This window comes from Peromyscus leucopus, chromosome 11 (genome assembly GCF_004664715.2).
Source record: "Peromyscus leucopus breed LL Stock chromosome 11, UCI_PerLeu_2.1, whole genome shotgun sequence".
Classification (NCBI taxonomy): domain Eukaryota; kingdom Metazoa; phylum Chordata; class Mammalia; order Rodentia; family Cricetidae; genus Peromyscus; species Peromyscus leucopus.
The window spans coordinates 53,601,771-53,624,752 of NC_051072.1; the positions used below are offsets into that span (position 1 = coordinate 53,601,771).

Genomic DNA, 22,982 nt, shown 5'->3' on the forward strand with positions numbered 1-22,982 from the left:
TCTCTATAGGGCAGCTGTCATGGGAGAAAGGAATTACAGACTGCTCATGTATTAGCAACATGGTTAGCTTTAGTTCTCCGGGAACCTACATTTTAGCCAAGGAGCAAAATAATCATCCACTTACCAAGGAGCCTCTTGTGTGTTTTTAACGATGTATTAAATTAAACACCCACTTACCAAGTATCTGTGAGTGCTGGTTGCGGCAGATGGATCCTGGCATCGGGTGCTGGAAAACACCCTGTCACAAGCTGATCATGTATTGGCTCTCTGTGGAGTTGGGTGGACATGGCATCTGTCTTTCAGGGTCCTCTTGCCCTCAACAATGTTTGGTTACAGTGACCAAATCATGGTGTGATCGATAATCATGACAGATGTATGAAAAGAATTGGGAAGAGACCCCCAGTTGAAACGCCATCACATCCAGTTTAGGCTCTTAGCTGTTTGGGTTGTGAAGGCCTAGGAAGGTATGTGGAGTATATCTAGAGTTCATGGGACAGTGCTCTTCTCCCTCCAACAGGGAATGAATGAAACGCTGGCCCTGAACTCTTCTCAAGACCTGTGGTCTGTGGAATTTGATGAGCAGAAGGTAGAATCTAGTTGTTTTGATTTGCATTTCTGGATTGCTAGAGAGGCCGAGTGTTGTTGCATAATTTCTATAGCCTGTTCGTGTGCCGCTTTTGTGAATCACTTGTCCCTCTCTTGACCTATTTTTAATTAGGATGCTCGCCTTTTTTTTGTTTTTTATCTTACTAGAAACTTAAAAATTTGAGCAAGAGCACCAGTTCCTTTTATATCATGCATTACTTGTGTTTTGTTCTCAGTTTATGTTATATTCTATATTTATTATGCTTTTTAATATATTTTTATTACTAAATTCTAATGGTATTTTCTTTCTGAGCTTAAGCTTTTAATTTTTCTTCTTTGCTCTTATTTAGTTTGGTTTTGGAGTCAGGGTCTCAAACTGACCTGAAACACACATTCTTCCCCATATCCCAACAGCTGAGATTATGGATGTGATCCACCAATACTAGATTTTAAAAAAATACATTATTTATTTGCATGTGCGTGCACCTGCATGAGTGTGTTTACACTGTGTGGAGGAGCCTGTGGAGGCCAGAGAGGGCATTAGATTCCCCTGGAACTGGAGTCACAAGTAGTTGTGAACCACCATGTGGGTGCTAGGACCCAAACCTGTGTCTTTGCAAGAGCAAGAAGTACTCTTAAATCACTGAGCCATCTCTCCATCTCCTTTTGGGCACTGGGATCTGAACTCAGGTCCTCATTACTGGGCAGCAAATGTTCTTAACCACTGAGCCATCTCTGATTTTAACATTATTTTTAGCAAAAGCCTGGGTCCTTAAATGATGCATTTGTCTATAGTGTTTTTAAAAACACCATTGCATTTTATATTAAAATTTTTAATCTATTTAGAACTAATCAGGGTATATATGGAATCGATTTAAAATTTTTCTTTAGATAGTTAACCAGTTATTCCCAATGTCATTGTTGAAAACAGTACTCCATTTCATTCTTTTCATGGTGACTTTGAAGTCAAAAAGTTTTAATTTTAATAAAACCCAACTTTTTAATTTCATGGGTCATACTTTTATAATTTATATGTATATATTCATAGAAACAGACAGAACAATAATGTAAACGAAGCACACAATTTATAAGCAGTATCTTTTGTAAAACTAAGCATCAAAGTATGTCTAGGAACGTAGAAACGTGAGCTGCTGGGGCCACACTCGTGGCAGAGGCGAGGGACTCGGGTGGGAAACGTGGCTGCAAACAGGTGACATCAGATGGCCCTGAGAGCTGAGGACCCACACCATTGTTTTCAGCACCCATCCAAACAGCAACAGCCACTCACCCCAGGAGAGCTCGCTGCTACTTTGGGAACAAAGGCTTTTACAGGAGCCCACTGGTGAAGACATGAGAAAAATATGCCAATAAAACTGACTACAAACTGCAATCCAACATTCAAAATGATGTAGAAGGAATTAGGGAAATGATTAAAAGTAATAAATTTTAAAAATGAATTCAAATGAGAAAGGCACAGATTAGATTATAGATATGAATGACTAAGAGAGGTGGAAATTTAAAAACTTTAAAAAATTTTTTAAAAGACATCGTGGGAGCCCACAGAGGTTTCCTAGTGAGATCTGAGCTTGCTTTACACTGTAGGGCTGCATTAGGGGATGGCTTGACCACGTGCCTGGTTACCAGGTGTTTGGCATGTTCTGCACTTGGTTTTGCTGGGGGAGGTCTTTTGCTCCACCCTTTGGCATTCCTTTAAATAGCCCTTTAGCAGAGACAGAAGGGCTGTTTTGACCCAGGCCCCTCCTGAGGCTATTCTGTTTTTCTGTCTTTCCTCTCGTTGTCTAGGTATCTCTTTCTATCTAAATATTTCCCAATTTTCCTGCTCAAGAGTAGCCTGGTGGTAAAAGTGGGGGCTGGTCCCCTGCAAGAAATGAAGATCTAACTGGAAGAAATACAAACATGAATATATACCCTCTGGAAAGCACTGTATGGCTATGATCTCACTGACTGGAACAAGACCAAGCCAATAAAATCAGTCATTCAATATCCCAATAGGTAGCACTAATTGGAATCAGTGGGTGTCAAAAAAAAAAAAGGAGAGGATATGAGGGGAGGAGGGGTGTGTTGGGGTGTATGGGGGAGTAGGAGAGGGTAAAGGAAGGTAGATATGGTCAGGATGCATTGTTTACATGTGTGAAATTGTCAGAGAATGAATTAAAGATATTCTATTTACAAAAGAAAGCACTGTGTGGTGAACAGAAGTAGGAAAAGAAGAAGAGGATGATTTGAAAAGGATTTGAGAGGATAGGTAGGAATATTGGCGAGGAGAGCCGCATAATGAGCCACTGTAGAAGGTATTTCCGTAAGTATCTACTTATTTTTTTTTTCGGTGGATCCTATATACAGCACATGTGCATGTATTATTTTCAGAGGTTTCTGAAAACAAACAAATCACATTGTTTACCGTCAAAAAACTAGTGTGAGCAATATTAATATATAGTCAAGTAAAGCAATTGTACCATAAAGAAAAGAAACCATTTGGGAACCCAGAAAGAAGACCAAGTAATTCATAAGGGAAAGAAAACTAGATTGACATCAGGCCATGACAGCAAGGCTGTAACAATCCACATTTATCGAATGCTATGGAAGAGAATAATGCCATGATTCTGTCTCTAGCCAAGCTGACATTCAACTCTAAAACCGCGGATCAGCCGCTCAGATGAGCATCCACGGATTCTTTCTTAGTGTGTCTTTCCACGGTCACCTGACTGGAGCCTGGCCTGGGGAAGCTGGTTGGAATGTTAGATGTTGCCGCCTCTGTTCAGACTCCTGACTTTCTTGGAATTACTGCTGGGGGTCACCACAGGGGTCATTTGAGTTGTGGTTGTTTCAGATTCCTGCTTTAGGGAGCCACATGCCAATGCAGCAAGAGTTTGTGTGGTCTGTTCTCCACCTAGGGGATGTGTGGTCCATTCTCCACTCGGGAGACGCATATCATTGGAGCTCTTTCTGTTACTAACAAGGGGATTGATTTGTTTCATTGGGATTCTGTTTTAAGCTAATGAGAAGAAAATAAAAGAAACGGGAAATTTATCGACTCGCCGAGATGGAAGGTCCAGAGGGGGCTATAGTTCCTAGCGAGGCTCGATCTGGTGACTTGATAGCTATCATTGCAGAGTGTGGGGCTCTTTCCAGTTCGTCACCTGCTTTCCATTCTCACGTGGTGTCAAGTCATGAGTGACAACCTGGCTGCATGGCTTCTTTGAGAAGCACAAAGTATAGATTCCCAAGTCATCTGACTAGTCCGAACTGATAGCCATACCCAGGGGAATGGAATGCCTAGCCACACTTACAAGTATCCACATCTTCTTTAGAACCACAAAGATTCCGACAAAAAATCAATGTCCCTTGAGAAGATGAAGGAGGAAATGGATGGTGGGAAAAGAATTTTTCCGTAAGTGTTCAATTTTATGAAATTTATGACATCTTGGCCATCCATTTCTGGAGATGATCATCATTGATTCATTCCTTGTGGAGAATTGTGTAGACAGATACTCTTAGTTACAGGACAAAACTCTAGCATCTTCGCCCTGCGGTTTCAAAATGGCTTCCTTTTCTCCCAACCAGTATGTGCACTTACTGCTTGGCCACTCTTCAGCTCTCTGACCCTGGTGAAGACAGGATTGTCGTTGTGTCTCTTGCATGCCGGTATTGCAGCCCCTGACCATGCACTCATTGTCTTGTGGGTGGCCCAGAGGTATCTCGAACCTGCCATGTCCAGCACTTAACTCATATTGTCTCATAAGCCTGCCATGTCCCCGGTATTGTCTATCACCCTACACGGTCACTGAAGCTGGCAGCCTTGACCCCCACTCTCTCCCCTCCCTTGCCAAACATGTCTCACGGAGTGATGACCCTGTCTGTTCCAATACCCCCCCATTTTTATACCCCCAGCCCCCATACTGATCTCCCTTGCAAGCAGTCTACATCTCATCTATACCGGCCTTCCCCAAACTCAAGTGAGAGCTGCAGTTGCCTAAAAAAGCTAATCAGTGCTCACCCCAAGATTCCAATCCAGTCCACCCGGAGTGAGACCTGTGAAGTAAATAACTTTATAAGATCCATAATGTTGATGCTGTGGATTCAAGTGCCCTTTGAGAGGCATGCTGTAGCTCCTTTCTCATCTCTGTCTTTCTGTCCTGGTTCAGTGGTCTGTCCACATCGCCGTCATAACAATCATCTAGCTGCCAGCCCAACAATGCTATGCCTTTATTCGCCTAGAAAAGCCAAAGTTTCTCACCCTAGTGGCGACCTGCAACCTGCCTATAATATTGCCAGGGGATCAGAATATAGCAGTTGTGAACAAGTAGTTCATCAGACAGTCTGATTAAGTCAGCGGTTCACAGGTGTGGTGGCATAGGCCCGGGGTGTTCTCAGTGTCAAATCCAAGAGACGTGAGGCCAAGTTCCTGGATGCTGGAGCATGATCAGAGCTTGGCACTGGCCCAGAGCCTGGTCCCTCTCTGAAGAAGGCATTTTAATGCTGTGTGTACAGACAGGTGGAACCCCAGGCACATGGGAATGAGCAGGTGGGCAGAGCCTCTGAGCAGGAACAAAAGGAAGCTTGGCCCTCCCTGCTGGCCCAGACAAAGGCACACAGTCAGCCCGTTTTCCTGCCAAGAGATTCTATGGATCCAAGCAGGATTGGCTGCAAACTGGAACCCTTTTAAAAGAGCAATGTACTTTGGTCAAACATAAAATGGTCTTTGGGGACTCACTTACTCCTCTGCTGTACTTTGGGAGCTACAGAGTTTGTTCTCTGTCAATGAGTGCGTTCATTCTGTACCCCATTTCCAGATCTTCGAGATTCTGGTAGGCGGGGAATTATTGTCATTTGGAGCCCTTCCTTAACGCCAGCATTGTCTGTAAATAGTCTGCTTCGTTGGTGACATCCCCACACCCTCCTCCCTACCTCTTTAAAATACTGTAAGGAAGCAGTAAGATAATGGGAATTGTCTCGTGGGCGTCACACTATCAAGGCATGATGGGGAACTGTCTTCCATCTGTGTTAGCCGATGGGAAGGTGCTAGGAACTGGGTTTTCATCCCTGGGGACCTTCCCAGGAGAATTCCTGCAGATTTGGGGGGCTTCTGTCATTTTTGCTAAGTTTCCACAGTTGTTGAGGATTTAGATGTTCACTTAGGTTTTATATCTTTAGGATGCATCTGTAAATGCTTGGAAATATGATTATTTTGGCTAAGCAAGAAAAAATACTTTTCAAAACAGTGTGCATTTGCATTTTGCAGATGATTTCACAAGGGTTCTTTTAAAATAGGATTCATTTCAATAAATTAATCTTTCCATGGGAACCAGCGCTCCACACACATTCATCACCCCTGGTGTCTACATGGACTGGCTGATGGTTATGGTTCATCCTTGCATGAGTGCAGAAAGGAAGCGTGGTTGGATTATGGGTGGGGAACCAGATGTGACCCAAAGTCCCGTGCTGCTTCAGGGTCATCAAGTCCTTCCTATGAGGTTATCTTGCAGCCAGGCATGGAAGACATTTCACTCTTGGCTCTCCAAGGCAGCTCTAACTTATCAATGATAACAATGAGGACAGAGGCAGCATGGGTAATTGAAATCCACGGGAAATCTCAAAGCTCATTTTTAGCGGATGGTTTCTTTCCTTGCCTATCAACTCTGTTTATAAGAACTGCTGACCATGGATAAAGATGGACTGATTTGAATTTCTTCCCTTCCAGCCTCTCCCCACGTCATTTAGGGTTCAGGAGAAAGGAAAGTGTCAATGGTGGATGACAGGACAGATGAAGACCAGAAACTAATATTGGGGTTTTTCATAGCCGGAGTAATTGGATCTCAAGTAACCAGAAGTGGGCCATTCTTTGGGTGTTCTCTGATACACAGCGTAATGTTACAAGCTTGAAGTCATCGAGCTGTGTCTATTAGCAACAGTGTCCTCATAAAAGGAAGGAGGTTGGTTGAGCGATGTCACATTTCAGCCATTGCCTTTGACTTCCTCTGCTCTCCAGGCTAGCCCCTGAGTTTGGTCATTAGTATCTTAGAATGGGCCTGACTTCATACTCAGCCTAGGGACTGTATGTTGCATGGATGGGAGCTTGGTGCCTTGATGCTGAAGATGTGTGCAGGATGGGCAGTTTCCTGACGCATCACAGTGCAGCTGGGTCTACATTTCTTCCTTAGAAGTTAACTCTCTAAGGCTCTTGTGCTGGCCTCCATTAGGCATTTGTCATCTACGGGTTATAATCTAGACTTTTATTTTAATCTAATGCATTATTAATATCCAGCTGACTTCTTTTCTCACGCAGTAGATAGCATGGCTGTACTATATGAATGATTTCTTTTTTATTGGATATTCATGTGGGAAATGGCTCCTCCATCGGATCATGCTGGCCAAGTTTCTGACGTATGGCCAAGGTGACCTCGGCATGTGTCTATTGCCCCAGCGCTGATGAGATTTTCTAGGTGGGGGTGGGGGGGCGTGGGGGGGTTGTAACATCCTCTTCTCCCATCACTTGCCAAGACTCACCAGCAGCAATGACTCCATTTCTTAAAGCACAGTCTTTTCTACCACAGAGATGGTGGGGAATGGAGAGGTGACATGGTGTGGTTGGCGCCATCCTCTCCTCCTTTGCCCTGGCAGCTTGATCTCATGGGTGTGTGCTTGGTGGCTAACATCTGTACTGAACAGCTTGAGCTGAGCTTCCCAAACTTGGCATTTCTCAGCCAATCTTTTGTATCTCATTGATGAGTTACCTTGCAATTTTTTTTTAAGACATATGCATACCTTCATCATCTGGATCATTCTGGAACAAACTGAAGTATAAGTAAACCCACAACTAAGAGCACAGCCTTCCCACTAAGACAAGCGTGGGCCTCTATCTCAGCTACACCCCTTGGGGTGAGGTGTTCACTTCAGCTATGAAAAGGGGCCTATGACGGGATTGTTGTAACCATGCCATGAGATGATGCACAATGGAGAATCATCAGCCCCCTCTCACCTTATGGAGGCACAGAACAGGCACACATCTCTAGCAAGGCCCCCGAATCTCAGCCTACTTTTCTATTATTTTATTTTACCAAGTTTCAGAGAAACTATCTGTATTCTTAAAATAGTATCTTATTTTTTATCAAAAAAGGCTTGACTGGAAAACAAAATGGTATGTGTAGAATATTTATATGTTGTCTAATAGTTAATGTTAGCCTATCTACTTAGGCTGATCTCTACAAGATGTAGCATATTTTACTTTGTAATATTTAAGCTATGTAATCTGAAAGTATACAGTTTATTAGCTGAGAACTTACTACCAACTGATTTAAAAATAGATCTTTATAGGCTGGGCGGTGGTGGCGCACGCCTTTAATCCCAGCACTCGGGAGGCAGAGCCAGGCGGATCGCTGTGAGTTCGAGGCCAGCCTGGGCTACCGAGTGAGCTCCAGGAAATGCGCAAAGCTACACAGAGAAACCCTGTCTCGAAAAACCAAAAAAAAAAAAAAAAAAAAATAGATCTTTATATATTTGAAATGCCCCTGTATGAAGACATACATTTCCCCTCCCTTGTCTTCCTGTAGAATCACCGGCCTCCACTGAGAACATGTCGGCATTGATTTAAATCACCACAACGGAGTCTTTAGCTTTCCTTGCCGCTGTTTTAAAAGTTTAGACATTTGATCTAGGTGGTATTCTAAAGTATTTACTCTTTCAAAACTATCCTGTTGTCGTCGTCTTTGAACCAGTGTGGTCGTCGAGGTCGGTTTATTTTGATAGCTGTGCAGATCCTTTCTTCTTTTTCTTCAGTGTTACCTGCTGATAGATGTTAGTGGATTGTGAATCAGGATGTTTGTAAATGTTTTAATGGCTAATGGGATTCTAACGATCTTGTAAATGCCTTCATGTCCCCTAGAAGACTGCCATAGGAGACTGAGCTCTAGAATGAGCTCGTCTTAGTCTTCCCTAGAAACCCCCGAACTGCTTTATCACAGTGTCAGAACCAGTTTACACATCTCCCAACCGCGTGCGAGCTTCGCTGTGGGGTCTGCCATCTCCCCGTGAGCTGGTTTGCCATCCTACTACTATACAATATATACTACTCTATATATTGAAATGTTTGGATATAAAATTATGTCACATTATAGTTTAAAGTCTTCACTTTGCCTGGTTACTAACAAGGTGAACACCTCTTTATACTTGTATTTCCATTCTTGTGGGATTTTCTTTCAAATCCCTTTTTGTTGATGTTTTAAAAACTTTTAGATATATATTGTAGTTACTAATATTTGTTGATTTTTCTATATTTTAGGTTTTATCTCTCCATGGACTATGCCCCTTTTGTCTTTGTTTTTGGTGAACAGAAGTTATAATTTTAAAGTCAAATTGGTTAGTCTTCTTTTTAATGATTATGTCTTTTGATGAGAAGATATTTCCATATTTACATCCATGTGATAAAACATACTATGAAGCATCAGAGCCTAAGACAAGAAGAATATTGCCTATCATCTTTGATTTTTACTCATCTTCCTCCTATATATGTGTAAGAAAAAAATGGACTTTAAAGAACTTGTATTGCTCTTTGTTATAATCTAGGGGTATTGTTTTGCATGGATAACCCTCCAGGTATCTTCCTCTTGCCTGATCGTAAACAACCTGTGCTTTGGAAGAGTACCTGTGTACAGGTCCAACAGCGGAATGTTGGTTGGGCTTTGGGGCTTCCACACTCTACCTACTCATACACGTAATAGAATCTGTGGGAGAAGCCATGGAAGAGACCTCTGTGACTGACATGTCTGCTCAGCAGAGGAGACTCAAACCTCTTAACCTCCTGCACTCACAGAGATAAGATATACTGTTGTTAGGGCTCCATCTTTGGACTCTCTTCCTGTAGAGTGGGAAGCAGGACTTGATTCATTTAAAAAGTCTCCCTGTAGGTTTCTTGTATAAAGAGGAGATGCAGACAGACCATCAAGACCAGAGATAGAAGTGGAAAGGGGATGGGATCAAGAGCCTCCTGTTGACCTCTCGGGCTCTGAAGTGTGCGGGGTTTCAGAGGCACCAGGAAGTACTGGAGAGCAGACAGCCAGACCCAAGCCAGCAGAGTGCTAGGGGCTAGTGTGATGGCAGAGCCAACAGGTAGGCCATGGTTGAGGAAACGAAAGGAAGTAGATGGTGTCTGGAGGTGATGGACATAGTTATCCAAAGGAAGCATTCAAGGTGCAATCGGGTTCCCACGTTGGAATACTGCTTCCCAGGCTCACATGATGTCGTCACCGCATGCTTTTAGTGCTGGGGCCTCTCTACCTGGAAGCTGGAGGGTGGATGGGGTCCATTCAAAACACAGGAGCAACACAGCCAAGCAGACACGAGGGCTGATGGTGGTCTGAGGGCGTCTTGAGAGGATTAAGTGCTGTTTAACATCAGGGCCAAAAGAAGAGCAGAACAAGAGGAAGAGAAGAGAAGCCGCTTCCTTCTGGTTTGAGGACAGCTGTAAAAGTCGATGCCAATGAGCTGGCTTTTTGGAGCCCATTACCTATGGTGGGACACCTTGCTCAGCCTTGATGCATGGGGGTTGGGGGGGTGGGAGGGGGGTGGTCTTGGTCCTGTCTCAACTGAATGCACCAGGCTCTGCAGACTCACCATGGGAGGGGATGGGAGGGGGAAGGCTGGGGGGAAGCAGGAGGAGGGATGAGAGGGGGAATCTATGGTTGGTATGTAAATTGAATACATTTCTTAAATAAAAAATGAAATTAAAAAAAAAGTCAATGCCAAGTTACTCAGCAAGTTTCCAGGAGCAGAAACCAGTGAGGGGTGTGGCAGTCAGTACCAGAGAAGGCAGCCCCTGCTAGGTGGATCAGGAAGCCCCAGCAGCTGTTCTTTCTCTTGCACACCCATGCTGCACTAGTAGGCAACGTGCTGGAGCTCGTGCCTGTTGACGGGAAGTCAAGCCGTGTCCTTCCTCCCTGCATTGTGTCTGGCCACCGTGATGAATTTTCCCATTTGCTCTTCACTCCGTCACTTGTTCCCACTCAGAGGATTACTTGCTTTGTGTCATTTGGGTTGTTATTAAACCTCTGCTCTTGTCTGTTCAGGAAGTGGGCAGGCTTGGTTTTTCTGGTCACAAATACAATCATGGTAACTCGGAATCCTACACTATGGGGATCGTTGCCTCCAGAATGAAAAGGCTCCTCCCTGGGGTCTCCCTCACCCCCAGATTTCCCCTTCATGCACCGTAACACAGCCGCTCTGAGCACTGTGTCCCTCCCCCAGGCACGCCTCTGCCTTCCTGTCCTTGCGTAGGCTCTTCCGTGACTAGATTCTCCTCCCCAACCTACTCTCATCTTCCTATTCTTCATGGCTTGCCCGACTTCACGGATGCTTCTTCAGTCTCCCCAAACCAGAATTAGCTCTTCCGTCTCAACTTCAAATTGTAAAGGAGAATTCTATATACAGCTAAACTAGCAAATAAAAATAAGCAATGGATATTTGCAGATCAATAAAAACTGAAGGAGCTCACCACTCACCAACTCTCACTCTCACCAACTCTCATGCGATGGACAGGTGCATTCCCAGGCGCAGAACCAAGGGATCTCTCTTTTTATGCCAGCATAGCCAAGCTCTATGGCCATTGGTGAAATCAGCAAATGCTAAAAGTAGGGCTCTTTCTTATCTACCCTAGAGAACTATCTCATCTGAAGGGGAGTGCATGGCCCTGCGGACAAGCATGTAGTTATAGGTATATTCTCATTTACACATGCATGCATACACACAAATGCATGACATGGCAAATGTTGTACAGTGTGATTAAGCATACGCTGTACTAATTAGGTGACTCGGGAAGCCGTGTGGTTGACATGGCCTAGAATTTTATCCATCACCTCTGTCCCCATCCTTCCCTCTTTCTGAGCAATAAGATTTTGTGGTCTATGGCCTCCTCCCTGGTTTGGTTTCTCTGTCCCTGGCAGAGGTGCTCAGTTCCTGCAGGCAGAGCCAACTTGCACACCTACGCATCTTCAGTCGCTCAAAGTTCACCCTCTGAAATAGACTCTTGGCTTGGCCACACAGGCATCCGTGTATTTGTATGATGAGGTGGCAAATTTTGAAACGGAGCTTTGTAAAGTACTACAGCTATCCTTTGCTGTCCACTGCCCGGGCCATCCTGAAGAGTCAGGTTCCTTTGAGACAGTTGACCTCCGTGGATATTGAGGCCAAGGTCAGATGACCCAGAGCATAACCTGAGAAGGAAAGGACAAGACAAGAGACATGAAGCAAAGTATGAGTCAGGGTTAGAGGAGTTGGTAGACTGAGGCCCCCAAGCTGGAGTAAGAGTCGTAGGTGGGGACAGATGGACAAGGAGATGGAAGGAGATAAGTAGGGGACAGTTAGGAACCTGGGACAGGACCTGGCTCTGCATTCCTCTTACTGAGATCACAGCCTGGCTTCTGCCAAGTCAGTCCAGGCAGAGGCCAAAGTGGGGACCATTGTGGCTGTATGAGAAATCTATGGTCTCTCCTGTCTTGGGGCAGGAAGGTAGTATCTTCTAGAACAAGTGTTACCTTTAAGACAGTGCTGTCCATCAATGGCCATTGCTTGGTGTCCTGTTAAGGCCACACCTTAGCACAATGCCTGGGACAGAGAGGCAGGGTATGTTCACGGTCATCATATTGTCTCCTGGTGGATTTTGTTTTGTTTTTTGAGCCAGGGTTTCTCTATGTAGCCTTGGCTCTCTTGGAATGCGCTCTGTAGACCAGGCTGGCCTCAAATTCACAGAGATCCTCCTGGCTCTGCCTCCCAAGTGCTGGGATTAAAGGCGTGCACCACCATTGCCCAGCTTTCTGGGAAGTAAAAGGCTTAGTCAGAGAGACACCATGAGAAGATATTAAGATACCAGTAAGCTACGAGCCACGTGGCAACTTATAGATTAGAAATGGGTTGATTTAAGATATAAGAATAGTTAGCAAGAAGCCTGCCATGGCCATACGGTTTATAAATAAGTCTCTGTGTGTTTACTTGGTTGGGTCTGAGCAGCTGCGGGACTGGCGGGTGAGAGAGATTTGTCCTGACTGTGGGTCAGGCAGGACTGGAGAAAACTTCAGCTATACAGCTTCCTGGTGGATTTTAAACTAGCTGCCTCCCACTACTGAGGGAGGTTAGCAGGGTCACGCATCATGTGCCTGATGGGGACTTGCCAAAGGATACCAGGCAATGTGTCAAATGGGGGCAAATTCTCTTTTGTCCGGGCAGCTTGAGTTCTTCCTGCAGGCACCCTACCCTCGGACTCTTAGCCTCCAAAGAAAGCCCTTTTTATTTTATTCCTTTGATGCTTCATTTTTCTTACATTTAAATTTTGATTTATTTGGTATATGTGTATGTGCATGCACTCACTCATGGTGCATGCCACAGAACACATGTGGAGGTCTGAGGATGACCTTGTGTAAGAAGTTCTCCCCTTCTACCTGTATTTTAGTTCTGGGGATCAGACTCCTTAGGCTATGGGGCTTTTACCTGCCGGCAATCTCTTGGGTCTTGGATTTCTGCTGGCCCTATTTCCTAACAACGAGATCTGAAGTGAAGTGGAAAATCCACCCTACAGAGAGAAGAAATTACAGCTTGAGTGACCAGAGTTAAGTATGGGGAGGAGGAAGAAAGGGGGAAGGGGAAATAGTTTGGATCTTCTAAAGTATAATTTAAATTCTACCTTGGAGTTGTTGTTGTTTGGTTTTGGGTTTTGAGGCAGGATCCCACGTAGGGCTGGTTTCAAACTGAGGTGGCTGAGAACAACCCTATATTGCTGTGCCCATTTGTGTACTACCAGACCCAAGGCCTCATGCGTCCCAGCTGTCTACCAACTGACCACATCCCCAGCCCAGGAAGCTGGACTTTTCTTGTTTATTTTTTTTTAATGGATCAAGCCTGGCTCGGGATCATTGCCATGTCCCTGGTCACATACTGCTTGCTGATGACGCTTCTTCAGACAGACAGACAGAGGCTGTCATAGTGTGTTTCAGGCAGGATAATCTTCCAAGTAGCAAGTCACTGTAGTCACCTAGAGAAAAAAAAATGGATCCTTGGAGATGAGGTCCAGACCTTCAGCCAAATTCATTCGGAGAAAAGTCACTTTTAGAAATCCAAGTAAAGTGATTATAAGTAAAGGCAAATAGGCATTTGCTCTCCACTGCAGTCAAGGGCAACTAGGTAGTGTGGACTAATGAGCAACTGATAGTTCCAGTCTTGCCCAAGGAACCTGAGCAAAGGTTAGCCTTTTGTGGTCCTGGTTTGGTACCCCTGTGTCCTCTTGAGGAAATACCACTGAGATGGAGGCAGTATCCATGATAAGAATGAGCTGTTTATTCCTCATGCTAAAGCCCAAAGAAAAAGAAGGTGTGAATGGAGAGGCAGCTCTTAATCAGTAGGCATGCTCTAGCATGTTCCACTCTCAGAATTTCAGAATATCAGTAGGTATAGTATATAGTATAGTTATAATAATGATGCTCCTAGTATACAGTAGGTGCTCAGCTAATAATCATCAAATTGTTTTCTCTAAATAAAACAGCTCATGCTTATTATAAAAATCTTGGGCCTGAAGTAAAAATACCCCAAAGTCCTGCCATTTACCATTGGATATATAGCCTTGTGGATATTCCCAGTGCATACAGTGTATAGATTCACATAAGTGAATGGGAAAGAATTGTATAGGATGCTTCCTAAATTGTCTCCAGGTCAGTGAGTTAGGTTCGTCCATCATTTATGAAGTGGCATAATATAGTCTACTGTGTACAGAATGTTTTAGCAACCTCTACTCTGAAGACGTGACACTTCTCACATGTTGTCCTTTATTTAGCAGGTGTCTTCTGCGGAGGTACGCATCGGGCCCATGAGACTGACGCAGGACCCTATCCAGGTATAGTTCCATCCCTCAGGAGGGGCTTTGCTCTCGGGGTACGTGGCTATATGGGCAATGTTTGAGCAATCTTCTGGATTAACAACAGCTAACCATCTTTGCCCCTCCCCAATACACACACACACACACACACACACACACACACACACACACACACATATACACACACTTATGTGTGTGTGTTTGTCTTTTCAGTATCATGCTCCAAAAATCAGATTGGTTTTTGACGACTCAAATAACACCCTACTTTGCCCAGTGGATTGTGGGGAAGAACAACCCAACATCCTGCCACCCACAGAAAGGGAGGAAGTCACTAACATGTGTTGAGGGGTGTGGCTTTGCTGAGAGCCACAGCTGGTGTGACTCTGGCTCGGCCTCTTCAACAGTATGAGTTTGTGCATATTGTTTCCTTCCTCTGTCTCGTGCCCCGTTGGCACAGGGGAGATGAGATTTCCTTTCTCACAGAGGATTATCAGTGTAACAACCCTGCCTTGCATGCTACTGTAAAACACTGTCTACCTGTGGAAGATGCTCAGTAATGACACCTGGTACTGTTGTTTGGGAGTGAAAATGATGTGGGTACAGTATGCATGTAGGTGATTTTTTTTGGTTGATCAGTATCTTTATTGATAAATAAAGATGGTGGGACCATTCCCTTCTGTAGTTCACCAATAAAAAGGCAGGAAGATGGTGAGAGCCCGGGGAAGAGGGAGTTTGCTGTGAGATGATTTTCCTAGGAGAGTCAGAAGCTTCACCCATAAAGTCTCTACAACAAGAACAAGGACAACAATAGACATGCCCAAGTGGCCTGAGGAAAGCCCATGAGGCCTCAGCCCTACACAAAGAACTAGAGGAAACTAAGGGCTGCTGAGAGTGGGAGAAACAGTCTTCCCCAGGGAAGAGCACACCAAGTGGTTACCCAATACCAAATGGTCCACACCGAGAACATACATCCAAGTAATGGTAAGCAAGGGGAGAGTAAAGCCATTGAACTAGACCATTCCGTGGGTGGAAAGAAAGGTTTATTGGGGAATTTTAAAGTGCAGTGCCTTTCTGGGGGGGGGGGGCAGAGAGAATAGCAAAAGGCGGGGAAAGCCTCACCAGCTTTAAAGGGGTATGTTTGCATCAGGAGGAAAACCAGTACGTAAGCAAGAACTGGAAGTTAGAGAAGTTGGAGGCAGGGGGCTGTGGACCAGAAGAGCCCGGAAGCTGGTATGGGGACTTTGGTGTGTATTAGAGAGGTATGTGTTACTAGAGACGGTAGCCGCTCTGGACTGTAGAGGCAGGTAAGGGTGTCATGGCTCTTCCTGACAAGCAGAAGCCCTCTTCCCAAGTTCCTGAGCAATGCTGAGGTTAGGCTTTTGTTTATCCACTAGCAATCCTTCTGTTTCCCCAGCCACGGTCCAGCCTGAGCTGAGCCCAGACTGTCATTTACAACATTGTGAGTGTCACTATCATTTGGGGGAAGGGGGCCACTTTGGACTCAACAGTAATATGTAACAACAATTAGTGAAAAAAGAGCCCATGGGTTGAAAGAGGGGAAGGATTGGTGTATGGAAGGGTTTGGAGGGAGGAGAGGGAAGGGATAAATGATGTGATTATATATACATCTAAAATTATTAAGAAGTAATATACAAATTAAATAAGGAAAAGAAAAAAACAAAACTATGTCCAGGCTTCTCTTCTTGGTCAGGAGCCAGGGACTAAGATCTATAGAAAATAGTTACTTATCCAACTTATATTAGTAATTCTTAAAAAGAATAATAAAAAAAGAGGATAAAAAGCCCCCCTTTTGTGTCCCTGGTGATTTAAGCGAGTAGCCTACAGGGCTCTGAGACGGAAGAGCTGGGTGCCAAAGCCAGGAAGGCCACTCGGCTGCAGGACTGGCCAGCTCCAGCACTGACCACTGAGCAGCTGTTACTTCCTCAGCCCTCTGCCTTCCTGAACTTCTTCCCCGTTTAAATCATTTGCACGCAGTAGCCCGTTGGTCCTGAGTAAGCGTGCCTCTTTCTCATCACAGCCGTAGCTTGTCAGAACCTGGAGGCTGATTCTACCCTCGGGACAAGGGAGATGCAGGTACACCACCCAGGCTAACGATGACGGCCAAGACCCAACTAAAGACACGTGCCGCTTGAGACTCGAGCAGAGGAAAAATAATGCTTCATAGCTGCTCAAAAGGAATTACAGATTTAGGGGAAAGAAAACAACCAAAGGGGGAGGCTTAGTTTGGGAAAATTTGATGAGAACAAATTTAGGAGCAGAGAGAGAGAGAGAGAAAGAGAGAGAGAGAGAGAGAGAGAGAGAGAGAGAGAGAGAGAGAGAGAGAGAGAGAGAGAGAGAGAGAGAGAGAGAGAGAGAGAAAACAAGCCACATCTATTTGCATAGAATACAAGCAAGTGGAAAATTCCGGTCATCGTTCTAAGGGCTCGCACTTTGAACTCCAGTTTTGAATCAAAGCAGTGACAAATAAGGGGGCTGATACTGTGGGTTTAGTCTCAAAGCCATTTCCATAACACTTCCTGGGTGACTACTTCAGGCTTACGTCAGTCTCATTCACCTCCATTTTGCCCTGTGCTGGCCGAGAGGCTCATGATAAGGAGACATCGTTCTTTTAAGAATGCAATTTGCCAAACTATAAACTGTTTTATTTGCTTCTATCAAATATTAACATCATGCCCTATTTGTTTCAGAGAACCTTCCCCCTCCCCAGTCAGGAGCAACATTGTGGACACTGTTTAAGCCCTTAATTTAGCTCCTTACTCCTTCTTCCCCTCCGAACGCTGTAACTCATATTTATATATTTACCCTTCATATTTATGTGTCCATTCATAATAGTCATTCTTTCCTCAAATGTTTTTTAGGTTTACTTGAAAAATATATCTTAAGTATCCTTCTGAAGTTTATTCTCATCATTTGGTGTCTTTCAATGCCATACTGGGGGATTTCAGGAAATCCCTTGTCTAACTTGGAGGTTTATTTTGCCTTCTTTTGAGTGTTCTGTGGTCTCACCCTCTCCCTGGAGCTGTGCAGTCCATTTTGAACTAGCTTTGTGGTATGAGATAGAGCTGGTTCCTTTCAGGATGGGCCATCCAGGTATCCCGGCAGTGACAGTTCAAAATACTCTTGCTGCTGCATTGTCTTGGAGCCTTTGACAACCAATGGTCCACCAGGAGGCTGAGAGATGGCTCATCAGTTAGCATGCACTGCCCCTTCAGTGGACCCGAGTCCAGTTCCCAGCACCCATGTTGGGCAGCTCCCAAGTACTGTAATTCCAGCTGCAGGGCCTTCCAATGCCTCTGGACTCAGTGGGTTCTGTACTCATGTGCACAAACCCACACTCAGACTACACACTTATAATCTTAAAAACAAAAAACCAAACCAGCCAACTATAAATTACGTTATATGTCTGTCTTCTGGCAAGGGGCTTGAAATTGTGAAGTGAGTCCCAGTCACCAACTTGATTCTTAGTTTTCAAGATGGCCCTGGGCATCTCCAAGCCTACACCCTTGCTGAACTCATTTAGGGGCTCATACAATCCTTTTAAAAACTATTCACTTATTGGCGGGAGAGTAAACAAGTGCCATGGTGTGTGTGTGTGTGGAGGCCAGAGGGCAACGTTAGCCAGTCCTTTCCTACCATGTGGGTTCAAGGGTCAAATTCACCCTTACCTGCTGAGGCATTACCACCCTTGTCTTCTGGGCCATCTTGTCGGTCCCCATGCAGTCTTTAGTCTTTCTTTTTCATGGAGTCCTTGGGATTTTTTTTTTTATGTGTAAAATCATATGATCATTCTTCTTTTCCAAATCCGAATTTTTAAAAATTTGCCTAACAAATTTCAATAACAAAATGTGTTTAGTGTTTTTTGTTTTGTTCCCCCACTCCCACCCCCAAAAAATGAAGTTATGACTCAGTAACAGAACCCTACTTGAGCCGGTACGGGGCCCTGGGTTTGATTACCAGCACTGAGGAAAACAATTGGTTCTTTAAACATACACCCACCTCTTTTACCAAGTTGCATCATTTTACGTTCTAACAAGGGACAAAAGATTGTACTCCCAATGCAGAGCTGGGTGTTGTCTTTAATTCAGCTCCCCTAGTGGATAAGGTACATAGACCATAGTTGAGATTTGCATTTTCCCATGACCAGTGAAGATCTTTCTCATTTGCTTTTTGGCTACTCCACACTTTCTATTTGGCTGAATCTTCTGTCCATTTTTTTTTTTAAATTGAGTTAATGTTTCAAGGATGTTGAAGAAATTTGTGTGTGTGTGTGTGTGTGTGTGTGTGTGTGTGTGTGTGTGTGAAGCATGTGTGCACATATGTGGGTGGACATGGTGCTTGTGCGTGTGGAGGCCACTGGTGGGTGTCACGTGTTTTCCTCTGTCACTCTCCACCTTACCTTTTTAAGACATAGCCCACCAGTTTGGCTAGACTGGGCGTGAGGATGCTCTGCTCTCTGCCGCCTAGCCGTGGGGTTGTGGACCATTGCTGGGACCAGCTTTTCCATGGGTGTTGGGGGGCGGGTACAGAGTCAAGTCCTCATATTCTTACAGCCAGCACTTTGCCCGCTGAGCCACCTCCCCAGCCAAGAAGAAATTCTGCATGTGTACTTGTTACAAGTTCTTTGACAGAATTTATAGAAAGCCTTTTCTCCTAGGCTGTGGCTCTTTCCTTCATTTTCATAACTCTGGCTTTTGGTGAGCCAGTGATACATTCCAGTAAGAATTTGTATTACACAATACATGCATACATATGTCGCACATGCTAAGAGGTCAAACTTGATCACATCTCAAGCTACATTGCATTTCTGTCCTTTCCAATATGATCTGTCCTTTGCAAGATTAAACTACCATTTCATAACCGTTTCTCGGTAACTGAAAAAGTTGCCTGAAACTTTAAATTGATTGCATATATATATATATATTATCAAATATATCATATATACTTATATATAATATATCAAATATATCATATATATATATATATATTCTTGAGCAGTATTCAGTTTTTCAACCATAATAAAACATATAGTGAGAACCCACCACCCAGAGAAAGGACTAGAATGTTAGTCCTGTTGCAACATAGACAGAGTGATTAGAGATGCATATAGGCAAGAGTGTGTGTAGGGGCTGAGATGACTCACTCAGCAAAGTGCTCACTGCTCATGTATGGGGACCTGTGTTCAAATCCCCAGGACCCACATGCAAAGCTGGGCATGGTGACACACACTTGCAGTCCTAGCATGAGAGAGGTAGACCCAATTCCTGGGCTTACTAGCCAGTTAGTCTAACTGAACTGGGGAGCTCTAGGTTCAGGGAAATTCCTAATGGGTAGCAATGTCAACCGCCATGCCTGACAACCCTGAGCTGGTGTCCTAGGACACATTTGGAGAGAGAACTAACTCCAATGGTTGTCCTCTGACTTTCACAAGAGAGTCATAGCACGTAAGAGTACACACACACACACACACACACACACACACACACACACACACACTCACTCACTCACTCTTACATACAAGTATGGGCATACAGCTCTCTGAGTGCAGGGGGAGAGGAACAGAGGGATTTTTTAAAACTTAAAAAATATGTAGGACATTAAGAATCCGAGTCACTACTATGTGCAAGACTCAATGCACCATAAATGGAGATGGCAAGATGCTCTCTGGCCACAGACAGAGGTACAAACCCTCTAACAGCAGGGGCATCGCTAGCTGGTCATGGGTTGTGTTTCTGCTGCTGATTTTGTAACTGCCTCAGAAAAACAAAGCTATGTCCTAGTGCTTTCATTTTTGTTTTTTTTTTTGGGGGGGGTTGCCCCACCCCTTGTGAGAAAACATCTATTCTGTTGCTTCCCTGCAATGTCAAAGATATGAATTAGCTACATCAGTCAAGCTTGGGAGGAAACGGCGAGATGAGAGTCTCTCAGTATGTGCTTGCTTTGGGGTGCATTTCCAAGTTCACCAGGGGAAACTGGGGTGTGGAGCATGGGGCTGAGATATGCCACACAGTGCTGCCAGGAGCACGGTGGGGGGGGGCGGGGGGCGGGCTCAGAATGTGCTAGAAGAGCAGTGTGAGCTGTGCCGTGCATCTCTCCCGGGTGAGTGGATATGACTCACCGAGAAAGTCGTGGTTTTCAATCTTGGCCCAGAAAATAAAATGTGTGTGTGTGTGTGGGGGGGGGTGTATTATGAAGCAGTAAATTCATATCAGTGTGGCACCGTCTAGAAATCAAGCGGTCTCGTCTTCATCAATGCCTGGACATGCTTATTTCCCCAGCGTGTAGAATCTACAGGCCTCTGCTTGGAGTCCTGTCCCCACTCCCCTCACACCGGGCTTTCCAATAAACGTGGAGCTGGATCCCCACAGCCATGGCCTAAGCTTTTCTTAGCGAGGCAGATTCCTTCAAAAAAAAAAAAAAAAAAAAAAAGTGTTCTTCTGTGTTTATATGGGTATAAAGTTTTCCACAGCCATTTAGTATGGGTTTTGTGTGTTTTGAGACAGTGTTGCTGTACCCTAGGCTGGTCTGAACGTCACTGTGTAGCCTAGGTTAGCTCCAGTCTCACAGGGGCCAGGATGGTAAGCATGAACCACCATGCCTGGCTTATGCATGGGTTTTGTGTCAGGGAGCACATGGCCTTGGGGGTAGCCGGCTGCCACTCAGCAGTGGGGATGAAGTGAAGTGGGGTCTCCCTTCCTGTCTGTCCCTCCTGCCGCCACCACATTGTGCCTTCTAGCTCGTCCAGCCAGTCTGGGGTCATCTCGGCCTCAACTTACACCCTGTTATTTGTGTGGCTATGGATATGTCTCTTAGTCATCATCCAACATGAAGTCTATAAAAGGAGAATGGCGGCCACATTCAAAGAATCACAGTCCTTTGGGTTTAGTGGCTGGCCGAGAGGAAGCTCCCATCAAACTCCAGCTCCCCCAGCATCGTTTTCCTAGGAACATTTATAATAAGTTCCAGGTCAATGATTCGCCCCACCCCAATGCTTGATTGGCTCTGCCTCAAATCAAATTGACTAACAGTTCAGTATCCTGTGGGTGCATCTTACATGATCTGTGTATGTTGATATGCCTCAGATGACTCTAGTTATGCTACCAAGAGGTATCTTACAACCCAACATACTGCACTGAAAGTTGGGTGTTTCACTATAGACGTTGAGAGTCTATTTGAAGACACACCGACAAACCTTTGTTAAGAAAGACACAAATCGGGCTGAGGAGACAATTCAGTGGTTAATATGTTTGCCTTGCAAGTATGAAGAAAAGCTGAGTAGGTTTGCCTGTGATTCCAGTCAGAAACAGAAACTGGGGGTCCCCATGGCAGGGTGGCCAGTGACACCAGCTGTATTGGTGAACTTTGGTTTGTTTGAGAGACCCTGCCTCAGTGAAAAAAGTAAAGAGTGGCCAAAGAAGATTCCCAACATCACCCCTGGGCATACAAGAGGACGCCAATGCATGCATGCATACACACACACACACATACACACACAATGGAAAAAGGAAATAAAGAACACAAGTTATAACGAACACTAACAGCACCTCCTTCAGGTCAAGAAGAAGGTAGTTTTGTTCGCATCTTTTCCTCAGGAAACATAGCTTCATTATCAGAAGGAGACTGTTGGTAGTCTTACAAGGATAGTCCTGAGTTTTTTCTCAGGATTGTGACCAGGACTCACAGTAAAAGCAAAATGGCCTGGGCTGGCAAGAAAGATTGCTGAAGGAGGGTGGGAAGATGTGGGGTCCCACGACACTGCTTAGGGCAGTCCCTAATCCCAACCTGTGAACTGTAGTTACATGTGTTTTTCCCAGAGTCCCTTGCTACCCAGGGACTCCTGCAGCATGTGACCATGCATGGCCCCTATGGTTTCTCCCAGCAGCCTGTTCACCTCGTTCTCTCTTCCAGCCCTGCCTCAGCCCTTATTTCATCGTTCTACCTTAGGGTGAACAACCAATGAAACTTCATGGTTATAAAAAGATTTTGACGAAGTTCTATGGGCACTGGAGGGCTTGTTTGCCTGGCAGACAAGGACTTCCACTTCCATTGAAAAGCAGTGTGGGTAACCCAGCGTGCACCACGTCAAGAATACTTAAATACCTCTAGGCCCCTGACTTCAGAGCACAGTTACCCAGGTGTCTTACATGTTAATAGTTATGTAAAGCGTGGACCTTACCAATAGCTCTTCAGCCCACAGATCATGAATAGCGTGATCAGTGACCATCCATGTCACTCTTTCAAGATCTCTGTCACTGGTTCCTGCCCATCTGTCATTCAGATGAAGCATGGACAGCAGAGGGTACAGTTGTATTGCCTCCTGGGATTCAATGCTAAACCCACACAACCTACTACAAAAATAGATCACTGATGGAGGAACGGACCAACAAACACAACTCAATCCGTGAGAAGTAACAGTGCTGAGACATGTCAATCAAATAGAAACAGGATTAGAGGAGGAGACATTGCTGCCCGGGGAGAATGCCGCTGCCGCTGCTGCTGCTGCCGC

At 44.8% G+C, this 22,982-nt stretch overlaps 1 protein-coding gene across 6 annotated transcripts in view; it reads left to right on the forward strand.

Moving 5' to 3' along the window:
• The window catches only part of Pde8b (phosphodiesterase 8B), a 226,948-nt gene that overhangs the window by 115,820 nt on the left and 88,146 nt on the right, over window positions 1-22,982 (forward strand). For 3 of the 6 annotated variants that reach the window (XM_028871664.2, XM_028871661.2, XM_037209497.1), the window contains exon 2: window positions 14,420-14,476. In XM_028871664.2, the coding sequence (XP_028727497.1) occupies window positions 14,420-14,476 (57 nt within the window). Of the gene's footprint in view, window positions 1-14,416; window positions 14,477-22,982 lie in introns of all 6 variants that reach the window. The other 3 variants (XM_028871660.2, XM_028871662.2, XM_037209496.1) reach the window with 1 other exon arrangement.